This window comes from Aedes aegypti, chromosome 2, assembly GCF_002204515.2.
Source record: "Aedes aegypti strain LVP_AGWG chromosome 2, AaegL5.0 Primary Assembly, whole genome shotgun sequence".
NCBI classification, from domain to species: Eukaryota; Metazoa; Arthropoda; class Insecta; order Diptera; family Culicidae; genus Aedes; species Aedes aegypti.
Genome location: NC_035108.1, coordinates 248322694 through 248338712, shown reverse-complemented (window position 1 = coordinate 248338712; position 16019 = coordinate 248322694). Strand labels below are relative to the sequence as shown.

General features: G+C 37.3%; 1 protein-coding gene across 6 annotated transcripts in view; it reads right to left on the bottom strand.

Annotated features, from left to right (window-relative positions):
* LOC5569378 (dual oxidase) overlaps positions 1-16019 on the bottom strand; it is a 193434-nt gene that overhangs the window by 17809 nt on the left and 159606 nt on the right. For all 6 annotated transcript variants that reach the window (XM_021844763.1, XM_021844767.1, XM_021844764.1 and 3 more), the window contains 2 exons: positions 2674-3228; positions 2196-2599 (listed from right to left, as the gene is read on the bottom strand). In XM_021844763.1, the coding sequence (XP_021700455.1) occupies positions 2196-2599; positions 2674-3228 (959 nt within the window). The remainder of the gene's footprint in view (positions 1-2195; positions 2600-2673; positions 3229-16019) is intronic.

Here is a 16019-nt window from a genome sequence, read left to right as displayed (position 1 = left end):
TCCTAGAAAGGTTACGGAATGGAAAGCAAATTATGAATATTTCATCAGAATTGAAACATGTTCCATTCTCCTGGAATTTTTTGAATATTAGTATGGAAAACGAGATTGAAAACAGCTCAGTCAATTTTCTCAAAGCCTACTTTTTACAGATGGTACCGACTTGCGATTTGCGGCAGTTTAGGTGTACTCAGCATAGGTTTATAAAAAAGGCTAATGTTTAAAAGAAAAGCTTTAAAACTTTGCAACTAGACAAATAAGAATATGTACTTCTAACTTGGTAAATGGATCTTTTTAATTACTTTTTAATTACTTTAATTTTTAATAATTACTCGTTTATTCTCTTTTTCATTATGCTTTCCTACTTCATCAAATAAGATTGATAGTGCGGAAAAATGTCATTGTTTTTCATTGAAATTTAGTGGTTTTCATCAAGTTCTACATACATTTCGGGAATCCCGGGATTCCCGGGATATCAGAAATAAAATCCCGGGAAACGGGAAATCCCGAAATTTGTCAAATCCCGGGATTTTTTGTCCCGGGATGTCCCGGGATGGACACTCTAAGTCGGATAGAAGACGCAGTCTGTCTAGGCTGCTTCTGCTACATGTGTTAAGTATTATTGCACTGGCTCCTCCCCGAAGAAATACCGTAAGATGGTTCCGGGAAGATAAGGGTTACCTTCTCTGTTTGCAGTTTTCCCCTTTGCAAAAAAAATACTCAGAGTTGCGAGTTCGACTCCCGCCGGTCGAGAATCAGGTTGGAAGCTTTATTGAATTCCGTGAACATAAATGTTTTCGTGTTCTATAGAATCTTTATAAAAATCCACAGGTCTACAAGCAGCTCTGTGCATGTGACTCATGCCCTTTTTTAAGCAATCATCCAGCACACGGATACCAGCTGGTATACTGCCCGCATACATAAACAGACAAAGTAGGTACATATGCAGACAAGATCATGAAATACGTTAAGTATATAGTAACTTGGCGCAACAGAACTGACATCCGTACTATTCATAGTCATAGAAAATGACGCCACTGCGAAGCGGCAAGTACGATAATGGTACTGTCGCCTTCGTCCCAGTTAAATCTAGGCAGATCTCGTAGCATGGTTAAAAGTCGTTGCCTTAGTCGATTCAGATGCAAATACTGAATCGCGCCGATTTGAAGCTGAACACGGTACGCCTTAAAAACCAAGTAAACCTTGGTACAACTTGTAATGACAACTATGAGATCACTAGGGTCACTGTTTATCATGGGTGAAGAAAACGGTTTGTAGAGAGAGAATGGTGAAGCGGTTGGAGAACGGTTTGTAGAAGCTTATGAAGCTGTGACTAGCCAAATACGCGCAAGGAACTCATGGAAAAAATATCCTCAACATCAGCCTGCAATATAGTCAAAGATAATCGATAAAAGGCGTAATTTGGACAGAGCTCGAGAGTGCTCGCACAATTACCCGAGGACTGTTTGTTCGGGCGGCAGACTCAAGAGTTTTTTTTTAAGTGTGAGTAAAGGTGAGCATCGCAACACGAGAGAGAGAGAGAGTAGCTGAAAAAATACTCGCATTTTTTCACACTCTCACTCGAATCGCTTGAGGATCCGTGTTGAAAATTTTGAGTTCAATTTTTTCTTCTCAGAAAAACGGCAAAATCGCCTCCTCTTTGCATCGCAGAGGAGTTTCTATCAAGCCTGCCCATCAGTGAGATTCATATCAAACTGAGACAGGCTGAATAGCAGAAGCGTCTTCTAAGAAGTTGTAGCTAGCGTTTCATCATCGATCCTGCAATATGCGATTCCAGCTTGACGCTGGCGTTGGAAACCAAGCGGAATCGCGAAGAGCTGAAGAAAGTATTTATACATTTCCATCATTCTGAGAGTTACCAAAAAAAAAGCAAAAGGCGGCCGCTTTTTTGGAAAAATAAACAGAGATGTTTGAAAACCGATGAAAAGTACCGCCTTAAATATGAACTTACGTAATAATGATTTTGACTATGGACACAAAATTTTCATCTCGAAATAATAGTAAAAAAAAAACATTATAATTTGAAAGTGATAATGTACTGGGGGATCTCCCACTATGTTGATACTTGCCGTTTTGTAGCAGTCTATCAGGATCTACTCGTCATGACTTTTTAAAGCATGTAACCAAAGCAAAGATAAAAAGAAGTAGTTTGTTGTGATTATTTCTATAATACTTACATTCGAATTCCACCACGAGGAACACAATCTCAGTGCCGGATAGTCCATGTTCGTTTTGCGGAAGTCACACCTTCCATTCCTTCGGAACAAACCGGGCGGAATCAACGAATGTCCGAAACGAAACGCGGCAGCTTGGAACATGTGACTCACGCCTGGGTGAGTATCGGCCTTGTAACCCGTATAAGGTGGCAGTTCGGCATCTAAAAATGCTGGCAGATATTCGTAGGTTATCACATTCTGTAAACTAGCTACTACAACTCTCCGGGCTCGCTGGAAAATTTCCTCATCAGTCCAATCGCGATGCTGCTTTCGGACCCTCTTGGCGACCACATTATGCCAACGCAAAAGCAGAATGGCAAACGTGAGTAAGGCGGGATTTTGATTCGTTCGTGGATCGCCCAGAACTGTGAATGAAAAACAACGATCATTATTCCGCATATCTCTGTGGGTTGCCTATCGAAAGGCGTTTCGTACTTACGATACAATCTCTCTGGGCTCAGCATTCGCATCACATGCGGCACCGGGTTGTTGAACAGCGGCACTCGCATCGTGTTTTTCACCGGCATCGTGCCGTCTTTATCGGTCAGCAGCAAACCGTCCTGAAACGCTCGCATAGCATTCAACCACGCTTCGGACGTACTGTAGATGAAGCTACCGTCGATCCACGCTGTCATCTGATTGATTTGTTCCCTGGGTGCATTAGGACTCTGGCCGGTGTTTCTATCGTAGGCCGCCCGGTGAAACGGAATGTATCGATCGCCACGGCACTCGCGGTCGTACATTTCGTCACACTTCTCAATTTCGATTCGATGCATTTCAATGGGGCAGCCTGACTCGGAGGCCATAACAATCTCGTTGGTAACGACCTGACCGAAGAAGGCCAGGATGGCAGTGCGATTGTGCATGGAGGGCAGCCCATCTTTGCCCCGCATGAACAGCCTACTCAGCTTCCGAGGCGAAGGTCGGCTTGACCCGGCTAGGACGTAAACGCCGTCGGAGTAGGCCGGTGGTGCCTTCCTCGTTAGATGATTATCTGGAACGAAACGAAAATGATCAATATTACGTCAATTCATTTGGGGCGTTGTGGAAGTGGTACAATAAGTAATGTGATTGAATTAATTTTGAATTTGTATGGTGATAATGTGTAATATCCTGTGAAAACTGCAATTTTCTTTTCAAATTTGTAAAATATTTTGTCTAAGCAAATTCTTCAATTTTTGTCAACTGAAAATTGCCGATTGTGTTAATAAATACGGAACATACCTGTGAAGAGTCTGTTCTTCAGTGATCCTTGATTTTAAATTACAGATTATCCCAGATATGAATGGTCAAATCGGCATGTCTTGGTTTATTTCAACTTTTAAGAAACATCATCATCCTTAAGAGCACAACGATTACTTATGGTCATTGTTGAAGGTATGTGAATTTGCATTTTAAGGTACGAGTTCAAACTTGGATCAAACATTACTTGACACTGTTCAAAATTGGTTTGACCTATAAGCTGAATGTCAAACACTGTGCACTAAAATCGCAGTTCACATTTTACAATCTCCTGTTGAATTATGGGACTCTTCGGCGCTGACGACGCATCACGCAATAATATATGCCTGGTTTACTCATAAAGTTCCAAATCGAGCAGTGCGAATAAGTAAGTGAAAAAAAACATCCAATTCATAGTTAAACTCGTGTCAATCTCTTCGCGAACAGATTTGCTCCGTCATTGTTGGCTGAAAATTGGCTCAGACAGCCGCCGTTTATATGCTAAATCATCCCAGCGAGAGTATGTTCGGTAGCAGCTAGCAATTATATGCGCATAATTTTCGCCCCCTTGTGGTCAGGTCATTATCGAGGCGAATCATAACTTTTGCAACTTTATGCATCTGTGGGGATTGCACGTGCTCTCCTCGGTGGCCGGCTCCGGTTGACTAAAAGGCTATTTAGCTCCAGTAGTGTGTAGACAAGTTCGGACCAAGGGACAATTATTATTTATGAGTTCGCCACTGACATTGGGCTGCTTCCGTTTCTGAGCCTAGCGATCTCGTCGTCTTTTGCGATGCTCGTTTTGGTTGGCATAAAAGGCCTCGTACTAAATGTGTGGTGACGGGCGTAATTTGTTGCATTTTATTTTAATCGGTACAACAGTGGGAGTTTTGTCGTTCAGTTCGATTCTTGGTCGCTATACATCTACTAAGAAGTATATAGTTTTGATAAGATATATGATTTTTATCAGAATAAACAAGGGGGTTTCAATATTCCCTTCGTTATTTCTGCCAAACATTAGCTTTTATTCAATATATCTAAAACAAAAGGTCGAAAACACTATTGCTATTGCAGTGTCCCTTACACCGATCGTTTTATTGCCACCATTAGTAGGCAATCCTGGGCCATCCTTATTAGACGACCTGCCATGTCTTATCAACACCCTGTTTTTGTACAGTGGTAGAACGCACATTTCCACCGCATCTGGGTGACCACCTCGTCGTTGAGGTATCACAGGCACTTTCACCCGGTTAGTTAGGACTACTCCATGGCTCCTACTCCTGGTTCATACGGCAAACGTAACTTGGTCTCCGTAGTCAAGACTAGCGGACTTTGGGGCAAGTGTGCCATAGGGGCAAGTGTGCCACCCCTGCTTTTTATAAAAACTACAATATATATTTTTTCTTTGAGCTTAACAATATGTTCCTTCATAGTTCACAATATAATAATCAAAATATGATGAACGTTGCTCTATTTTACACGTATTTACATCGATTTTTGCAAAGACAACCAAATTTGAGTGGATTTTTATAAGATTTCGTTGTTTCCAAATAGCATGGTAAAAGGTAAATTATTAACAGATTTTCCTAACGTACTGTACATCGTGATACTATTCAAATGTGTAAGTTATTGTGGCATTTGAACGAAAAAAGTATTTAGTTTTACATACACAATCCAGATTGGTTGAAATGTATAGTTATTGGGGCAAGTGTGCCACCTATTTGGTAAACAAAAATTGTTGAAGTGAAATTTATAAAAATGTAAACATCATCAACAAAATCATAGTAATAAACTAAAATGAGGCACCGGTAGTGGTTTCTGAAGTATAGTAGGGGAATAACTAACAAGTTTACCCCCCAAAGTGATTTTATCTCAAAATATTCAATAAAAACCTTTTTTTTCGGCTTATTAAGTACCGTTTTACATATCTACATCAATATTTTACCGTTATTAAGTGCTGATCTAGTGTAATATTATACATATTTGCCATAATATAAGGGTACTACTTATATTGTATTGAATGGAGACAAAAATAATCATTTTAGTTATTCGAATGAGTAATAGGGAGTTACGCATGTTTTGAACCTTGTTATAAAGCACCACCTTATTACGGTAAACTTAAAATTATTTTTTAAATTATCGATTAGCGTCTGCTTTTTAAGTAATATTAATATGAAATAAAGAAAATTTCATTACAAGTCGAATTACATGCGATGTTCATTCGGTGGCCGTCTTGCCCCATATGGGTGGCACACTTGCCCCATAGTGTCGAAAAATAGGTTATTTTGGATGATATTTGAGAAGCTCCAAAACTAATACTTTTTGAAATTATTTTCATTTAAAATGGCACAGTGGTTATGAAAAGATGTGAAACTATCATCATGAGGCTAAATTGGTGGTTTTTATGAGCCTTGGGCAAAGTTAGAGAACAATTTGCTTAAGGTGGCACACTTGACCCAAATTCCGCTACCACAGAGCCTCCTTCTTGGGGTGACTCGCCCAATCGCTACATACATTCTGGACTCATTCCGATAGCAGCAACGATGATGATGTATCTCAATATCCTGATAAAAGGTATTATTCAAGAACTTTCGGTGTCCTTGCTCTCCACATCAAGTCATTTCGCCTTAGCATTAAAAGCACAGCTCACAGCTAACTGGCGTAAGTTCTTCTTGGGTGATTGCTCTCCAGAATGTAAATTTTACATCAACTACCGCTTTGAACCGACCGACCTTCTACAACGGTCATTTATCTTCGCCCATTGATTTGAACGTGTAAGTAGCTTCATTGCAAGCTTGCACCGTAGTGAGCATTGTTCTTTTCGGATACACCTCACCATTTACCAGACGGTGATATCACAAGAAGACACAAGAACCTGCTTCTATTGCCAGGTTCCCAGTATCATAAAAAAAAAAACACTTGCCAAAACCAGGAAGGTGATTCCTCCGCTCAGAAGAAAAAAAAATAGCAAAATGCTTAGAAGACAGGTTCGTTTTTTTTTTTGACTCCATTACAATTTATATTGAATGAAAAATAGCTGAAAAACTTTAAAGTAGATTTCCATAAAACTATAAAACTTTTTGTCACTGACGCCCCTTAGCTTTTAATTCCATATTCATGCCATTACTTCAGATATTACTCCAGAAAATTCTGAAGAAGTTCAATTAATGATTATTTCCCAAGGAATTTCTCACCGAATTTTCCTTGGGAATTTCTACAGGAATTTTGTTTAGGATACCTCAAGATTTCAACCTGGATTTTCTTAAGGAGAACCACAGCAATGGAATTTCTCCAAAGATTATTTCAAAAATTATCTTCCCCCAAGAACTCTTTGAGAAGTTTTTCAAGAATGTCCCTGGGACATTCTCCATGATTTCCGAGCAAAACGACTTTTAAAATTCAATCAATAGCTTCTCCAGAAAATTCGAGGGATTTCCTTCTAAATTGTCTTTCAAGATTTATATTAGATTTCAACAAGGGATTTCTCTAAAGATACCTTCAGCAATTGCTCCAGAAATTCCTTCGAAGGTTTCTACATAAATTACTCCAGTTGTTCTTTGACATGTTCTTAAGTAAGTCTTGAAATTTTTATCGAGAATTCTTCCAGAAATGTCTCCATGGAAACGCTAAGAATTTTTTTTTTGTGAAAAACACCTCACATTTTTAAAGAAAACTCTGGTAAAACTTGGATAAGTTTTAAAGTCACCCTTAATGAATAAGGATCTCTGAAATAACTCCTGGACTCTATAGCAAGTTGAAGAAGATTTCCTAGATAATTTACTAAGATAATCAAACAAATCACTCGACTCTCGGTATAGTATTCTGTAGGATTTTCTAAAGAAATTTCTCGGAAAACATTGAATGTGAAGGAATGATCGGAGAAATTATTGTAAAAATTGCTTTAGTAAAAACTGAAGACTTGAAGGTTGCATGGGATTTTTTTGACAAATTTTTCAAGATTGTTTTGGTAAAACAGTAATACTTATATGAAATGCATGAGAAATTTCTAGAAAAAATAGGTTAATTCGAAGATACCCTCAAGGAATTTTGATTTTTTGTAGGAAACGTGGAAGAATTCTTGAAGCAACCCATATGAACAGGTGGAGGAATTCTTGCAGGGTTCCTTAATAAAACCCTATTTTTTAAAACACTCTCCCAGTGTCACAGAATTCTGTTGAAAGATTAGTGGAAAATATCTGGAGGAAATTTTAGGATAGCTTTATAAAATAAATCAAAGTAATAACTGAGGAAATTACTGGAGGTTGAAGCTTTGAAGTTCCCAAAGATTTCCTGAAGTAAATTCTGGAGAAATTTTCCTAAGCATTTTTTGAAAAATCGCTGGAAGAGAAATCTTTAGAAGAATTTCTGGAGAGGAAGACTTTAGGAGACTTTGAAAGCATTCAAAATAAAATTGTTCTGATAATTCCTGAAGCTTTTCCTCGTGGAATCTAAGATGAAAATCTTTCAGAGTTTGTTAGACCCGTTACAGTCTCAGAAGGTTTCTTTGGAGCCTGTACAATTTGCATTAGGATTCAATGCAAAGATCATTCATTGGATCAACTTTTGTTATCATTCATATTTAAAAAAATGAATATCCTAAAAAATCCTGCAAAAATAGACAAAACTGCGTATAAATCGTATTCAAACGTTTAATTTCGCAAATAAAATAAATATATCTCAGCTAGTTTTACTAACCCCGCACTAGAGAATCATCACAACTCCTGAGGTACAAAATAGATTGGAATATGTTAAATTTGAATTTCAACCAAGTCGCTATACAAAAACCGAGGGTTTGGAATATGAGTCTGTTCGGAATTTGAGACAAAACGGTACCTCATAGAGGTTAAAAATCGAGACCAGAAAACATAAGGCAGAATGCTTATTTTGGGAGTTTCGGCTTGCAGTCTTTCAAAATTGCGTTGATTAATTACTTATCATCGCCGACGTTTCGGTCCGGCTATTGGACCAGAATGAATTTACAAAAGTTGTACTCTACATGGTGTTTACGCAACTAATAAGTAATAATGCTCCACATTTTGTTTTACAAAACTGTAACAACAACTTTTTTATATAAATACTTTTTATAAAAATGCTCCTATGCGCGGTGACTTGCTACATTCAATTTCTAAGCAATTAAATAATCTATAAAATTGAAACACTTCTGTTGTAGGTCTATTTTACTATTAAACGAGTAACAACGCATCAATTAACTACAAACACCCGATAAAAAATTTATTCAGATAAGAAAGGAGCTTGATGATTCCCATATAAAAATATGTCAATCAGTTTGTTCCAAAAAATTAGTAAACAAAATACTCTTGTACCGGTTCTAATGCTTTGAATACATTAAAATTAATACTTGGGACTTTAAAAAAACGTCACCTTTTTATGATCCTGTTTTATGATATGATAAAACAATTCGATTCAATCTTTGGTCCATTCAGTAAGCGGGCTGGCCATTAAAAATTCAAAAAGGTAGTAAATATTAGTAGGAATCATTTAGATCACGGTTTTGGTTGATTAATGTTGAAAATTGTTGCAAGTTACACCGCACAGTGGTCCAGATTTAAGAAATCGTGGCAGAAATTACGCATTTTACTCTTTTTTGCCATCAACATTGTTTGGTAACACGATCTAGGGCTGAAGACTCTATTCTGAGCATAGTCACAATGTTTTGGTTCTCATAGAGCAACTCCAACAAGAATGATGTTTTTCATGCATGGCTCTCAACTTAAAAAAAAAAAAAACTATCGTTTGAGCAAACTTAGGCATGAAGAATCTTTATCAATCGCCGTTTGATGGTACGGAGGAGATATAGTCAACAGATACATACATTTATTGGGTCAAAAATCGCAAGAAAAAGCTTTCCTCGTATTGATAGTGATATGCGTCGACCATGCAATCAAGGACAGCATATACAAATAAAATATATGAATAATTAGCAAAGCGTTACTTCACGGTTCGTTATATTCGGGACATTAATCAGACAGCCTTTCAAACGCAGACACGCCTCCAAACCTTTTCGGCTTCCTTGATCAAAATTATCATCATGATCAATCTTTAAAATTCTTGTGCCAATGACCGCTCTCTCGGCGTGAAACCAACCAAATCTCGCGTAACATTACTAAAGGACCTATGTACAAATGAGAGATTCTCTCCTCTCTCGTTCTCTTTCGATTATAACAGTGGAACACTAAAGATTTTGGGAAGTTTTTCACTATAGATCGAAAGTCAATTTCCTTGACTAGCGTTTCATACAAAAAACGCAATAGATGAGATTAATGTGACTCAGTTATTAATGAAAGAGAAAGTAAACAAAGAGAGCCTCTCAATGTTAGATAGGTCCTTTAGTAATGTTACGCGAGAAATAAGCTCCAAGAGCCGCTTATATCTAATTAAACAATTTTACGGCAAATTTAAGTGCGACTGAATTGCAACAGAAACGATGACGATCGGATGCTCAAGCGAGGCTCTCTTCATGCATCCAAACTCATAAGGCATGAAGCCTCAACAAGCGGTAATGGAATCAATCTGAGATCGTAATTCTTAGCCATTTAGTTTCAGCATTGATCATAAGCACTCGTCATGTATTTTGTCGTCTTAAAGCGAATTTGATAATCGATTATGCTAACTGAAATCTCGCAATGCAGATAATATCATTAAATTCCTTCTTCATCGTGGAATTATATCCCAACTGAGACATAACTACACTCTTAGAAAAAATCATGTAAATTTAAGTCATATAGGATGCACATAAAAGAAGCGAACCGTTTAACATAAATTTACATCCGTTCTTAAAATTACACGAATATCACAAGCCAAAAAAATACACGCCATGACGTAAAAGTAAGTCATAAGATTTACTTTCACACCATGGCGTGTATTAAATTTGTATCAAGCACATTCACTGATGGATCTGATAATATTAGAAAGCGATGATCATGGCGATAATCTTCACGCAATTGAACAAACTGATTTGAAGCTCTCAACGAAGAAAACACTTACCATCTAATAGTGGAACTGCTCATCCTCATGTCGCAAGTGTATTCAGAACACATCAGGCAATTGTGTACTTTCATGCAAAACAAACTCCAGATCTATCATAAAATCAACATTTCAGATCATATCAATTATTTGTCCTGCACAATAAGCATATTTCAGTAAAGATGCACTAGGAACACAGCACATGCACTTTGATCCACTTTCCGTCAACATTTTGTGCTTTTAAAATTGGCTTGGTCGACGACCGTGTATCAGCTGAGTTAGAATAAATTTAGAGTCCTCTCGGTAATTTTGATTGCAGGAACGGCACTTGCAAAATATTCGCGCACTTCTAGAACAAATCTTCGCTCGACGCAAGAAAGATCACGTACAGGATTATTTTGTAATATAGGATAGTTAACGATAACAAATTGCATTTAATTACAAACAGTATTTTGCCAATCTTTTTTCATCTGCACTCGCTTTGATTGACACGATGCACACGATTGAAAACAGACTCGAACGCTTGCCATGGCGTTGTCGTGGGCATCAAAGATCATGTAAATTTACACCTTGAAAAACTTAAAAGTGAGTTATGTGTTGAACTTTCATAGCTTATGATATCTAAATTAAAAGTCGCCCAATAAATTTCAAATGTTATTGTAAAAATAGGTTATCGAACAACTAGATTTTATGATAAGGTACCCCGGGGCAAGTGAGAATACGAGGTAAGTGGGACGTTCCGCCATAGCTCGTCTAGGAAAAGTTTTCCAAGGGAGTATTCTTCTAGAAAGTTGAAGCTACAATAATAAGGAATGTATTTAGTACAAAAAATATTGTTATTTTTATAACCATGTGCTCCTTGTAACAGTTGTCAGCTCAGCGCCATTTTCAACTTGCATGATAAATTGTGACACGTTTCACGTTCTGCATTGGCTCGCAAAAAATAATTGTGTCATAAATCGAATTACAATCGGTAAGTTACAACTTTAAGTATTATTACAAGCTGCTTACGATAAACATGTATTTTGATTGATAACTTAAATATTTTGAACATGTTTTATACTTCTTTGGTTTTTGTGAGAAATTTTCAGTAAAAATTAATGTGACATGTTATTAAATGAAGGGTTTCTTCCTAAAACGTTAAGTATTTTATGGTTAATCCTTTATGTACATCAAATATGTACTCACGATAAAATATCTATGATTTATCAATCCTACAATTGGAACGGTTGACTTACTGAAGTGGTTTTACGCACGAAACTGGATGTGTCCCACTTGCCCCGTTTAGCGAGGCAACTGCGTCTAATGGCTCATTGTACATTTTTGTTTCTAAGATTTTCACAATTTCGAAATTATTCGATCAAATTCATGCACACACCAGCAAATATGTTGCCAAAATGTGACTGTGTTGTTGGATTTGCAAAATATTGACATTTGAAATTTATTCTGAACAGTTTGTTTGAACTATCGTTTTTTTATATCCCACTTGCCCCGGGGTACCTTACATCAAAAGAAACCCAAAATTGAGTCACATTTCTATTTGAGTCTATGAATAATTAAGTTTTACAAGATTTACGTCACATGTAAAACTCATTATTTTTAAGAGTGTATATTCTAAGTTCAGCATTCAACCAAAACTTATATGCTATTAACTGCTTTCTTTTCCACTTGCTTAGTTTCTGCCTGGGATGTCTAAAATATTTCCATTACTCGGATTTGAAGCTGTCATTTTAATGTAGTGAATATTTACACAGATTTGTCAGTTTGGACAATTTGTGGACACAGACTATTTGGTTTTTTGCAGTACCTACTAAATGTATTGTATTGTGGATTTCAACTAAAATAGATTATTGGCATTTACTCTGCTCAAGGATATATCGGTTGAAAACAACTGAAGCTCTAAATTAATACTTTTTGTCAATTTTACTCAAGGTCTTGGAGTTTACAACACTTGATGCTCTATCTAAATACAGTGAAACCTCCACGAGTCGATGTTCCATGACTCGATATCGACTCATGGAACCATACTAAAATCAAAATTTAATGGTTACAATGATGGTCCCCTCAATCAGCTTTCCAAGTAATATATGTTCCATTACTCGATATTTCTATGAGTCGATGGTCCCTTCAGATATCGACTCATGGAGGTTTGACTGTATAGAGATCTAAGTGTGCAATTTCCGGTCAATGACTGCTTCTGTGCACAATTTGGATCTAAATTGCTTCCACTCAAATCTAGGTTTCAATAACCAAACCAAATTCATCCATTTATCACACGATTTGTCAAACAGGGGGCTAACATTAGTGCTTGGATTATATTTATTAGAGACTTGATCTGACAAATCACTGCACTTCAATACTACTCAAAGCCGCTAATTGATAGCATATTGGGTTTGGCCTTCATCAAAAAGTATCGCCGGGGGCTTCTGCGTGAATGCAGCTTATTGTCTATTAATCTCTTACTGTGTGTGTATTTTTTTCACTACTGAATGGACTTTTCTTCTTTAGTGGACTGCTATTATTATTTTTTTTCCTTTTTTGCCGTTTACTACGTTAACAGCAAGAGATAGGAACCTGCGAAAGAAATATGCTTTTTGCTCGAGTTCTGGAATGTGCAATTGAAAAAAGTTAAAGACACAAGGTGATATATAATAGGATGCTGGATAAACAAGTGAAGGTCGACATTTTTCGTTTCTCTTGCCACTGTGCATTTTCTTGCATTGAAGTAAGCATTGACATAAATTCATAAGTTTCCAAAAAGATTGAATCTAAAGAAATCTAAGGAATTCCAAGTGAACGAAATTCGCTTACCTAATGGTGACTTTACTTCTTCTGATGAAGAAGAGTGTTAGAATGTTTTTTCAATACACACTTCCCCGGTTGTGTGGACATAGCATCTACGGATAAACCAAATGTCTTTTCGTGTAGTTATGAGTCTCTGGCTTCGGCTCGCAGTATCGTAATTACTGAATCGATTCAATGGGCACTAAACAGTTTTGCTCCTTGCAAATCTCCAGGATGGGATTTATCCTGTTCTGCTCCAGCAGGGATTTGAGTTTATCAAACATGTTTTCAAAAAGCTACTTGTAAGCAGTTTTGCTACCTGGCGTGACATTACTGTAAAGTTTATCCCGAAAGGAGAACGTGCGTCATTTGAAGAAGCGAAGACCAATCAGTCTGACCCCTGATCAGAAGACTGAAATGGAACGCATTATCGATCATCACATCCGTGATGTTTATTTGGCAAACATGCCTCTTTATGTGAATCAACTTGCTTACCTATATGTAAAGTCCACTGTGACTCTTTTACACAAAGTTGTACATGATATCGAGAAAGCATTCGCTCAGAATCAATCCTGCTAGGGTGTTTTTTTTAGATATGCAGGGTGCCTTTGATAACGTGTCTTTCGATGCCATATTGGAAGCTGCACGAAACCATGGGATACCTACAATGATTACCAATTGGATTCATCAAATGCTCAAAAAACCGACATCTCTTCCGACATTGCGTCAAGCAGCGATTCGGAAATTGAGTGTTTGCGGATGCCCCCAAGAGGGAGCCTTGTCACCACTTTTGTGGAATCTCGTAGCAGATACGCTATTGAGGCATTTCAATAATTGCGGTTTTCTAACTTATAGATTTTCCGACGACGATCTAGCTTTGATAATTGGTATGTGCATAAGCAACCTATTCGACCTGATGCAAAGTGCTCTTCAAGTAGTCGAGAGTTGGTATCGTAAATATGGCCTTTCAGTTAACCCGAATAAAATATCTATTGTTCTTTTCACGGAAAGACGAAACCGCGATGGAATTAAACTTTAGAGTAAGGTAGGGAAAAAGTTCGACCTTAAAGGTACAATCAAAGTTTCCAGGAAAACAATAGCAGTTAAAACAAAACAAATACCATACAGTGAACAGGGGGACGGACCTGGTGTAGTGGTTAGAACACTCGCCTCTCACGCCGAGGACCTGGGATCGAATCCTATCCCCAACATAGTCACTTATGACGTAAAAAGTTATAGTGACGACTTCCTTCGGAAGGGAAGTAAAGCCGTTGGTCCCGAGATGAACTAGCCCTGGGCTAAAAATCTCGTTAATAAAGTCAAACCAACCAACCAACCATACAGTGAACCTTCAACATATTGGCTATAATTTTGCTGAACAAACTTGTGTCAAAATATTTACCCATTTTTAGTTATAACAGTTTCAAAATTGATTGTCTTATTCGAACTTTTGCCCCACCGGTGGGGCAAGAATTCGAATCTAGTGTGGGGCAGAAGTTCAGTGGCTAAAACACAAAATATCGATCCTTTTATGACAGGCATACTTTACACCAGCCGTAAACTTAAGTTTGACAAAAAATACACACTAAATTATCATCAAAAAATTGCCCAAAACCGGGTTAATTGTAATATACTCAAAAATAGCAGTTTTTCACAAAACTAAGTGGAAATGTAAAATTTTGGTGACAGTTTTCACACGATCAGACAAATTTAACTAAATTTGAAGATAATATGTGGATTTTAGGCAATTTGCAAAATTTTCCGTGATTTTATACATGGGTCGAACTTTTGCCTCGCTGATTCGAACTTTTGCCCCACTATGGGCCAAAAATTGTTTTCAAGCATTTATGCAAAAACAAATACACCTCAAAGCAACCTAGAAACGCCCTTACATAAAATATTGAAAAAGATTTTAACTTCAATTGGTTCCATGCAACGAAAGTTTGAACAAAATTTACAATATTCACGTCGAAAAACAACAAATAGCCATAACTTTCCCAAATCTCAATCGATTTTTATAATATTTTGAGTGAAAGTCTCTTAATTGAATAGCATTCGAACCACCATGACATTTCTAAGTTTTGTTTTAAATTAAGCTAGAAATCTTAAAAAGAAACTCTTACCCCACTCGAACTTTTGCCCCACTTTACTCTACGTCTTTTTGGCACTGAGATTAATGTGACTAATCAGGTAAAGTATGTCGGAGTCGTTCTAGATTCCAAACTTTCTTGGACACTCAACATTGATTTCAGAGTCAAAAAAGCTTGCATGGCCTTCGGTCAATGCCGGCAAACCTTTGGTTAAACCTGAGGCCTCAAACTTAAGCATATCAAATGGATTTACACAACAGTTGTTCGACCAATATTGACATATGGATGTCTTGTGCGGCGGAAAAAGGGCGAAGTGAGAACAATCCAATCAAAATTGGACCATGTCCAAAGGATGTGCTTGATGGCGATGTCTGGTGCGTTCTCTACAACTCCCACAACAGCGCTCGAGGCCCTTTTCGAAGTTGCGCTACATGGGTACTGGATCTACTGGAGAAAAATCCAGTGAATCGTAAATGGGGACAAAATTGTCCTTACTCCAAGTGATCTCCCGATTGGGTCCTAAAACCTTAAATGAATTCTTCTTTTCATTTAATAATACGAAAGTGCATATTCTTGCAACTATTTTAGCAATTTTTCCAGCTCAAATAACGGATATAGCATATTTAAACTTTAATTTTAAAAATGGTTTCAAATATGAACCTTGACACTTTTGATCATATTTGACGTTCACCAACGAAAATTATTT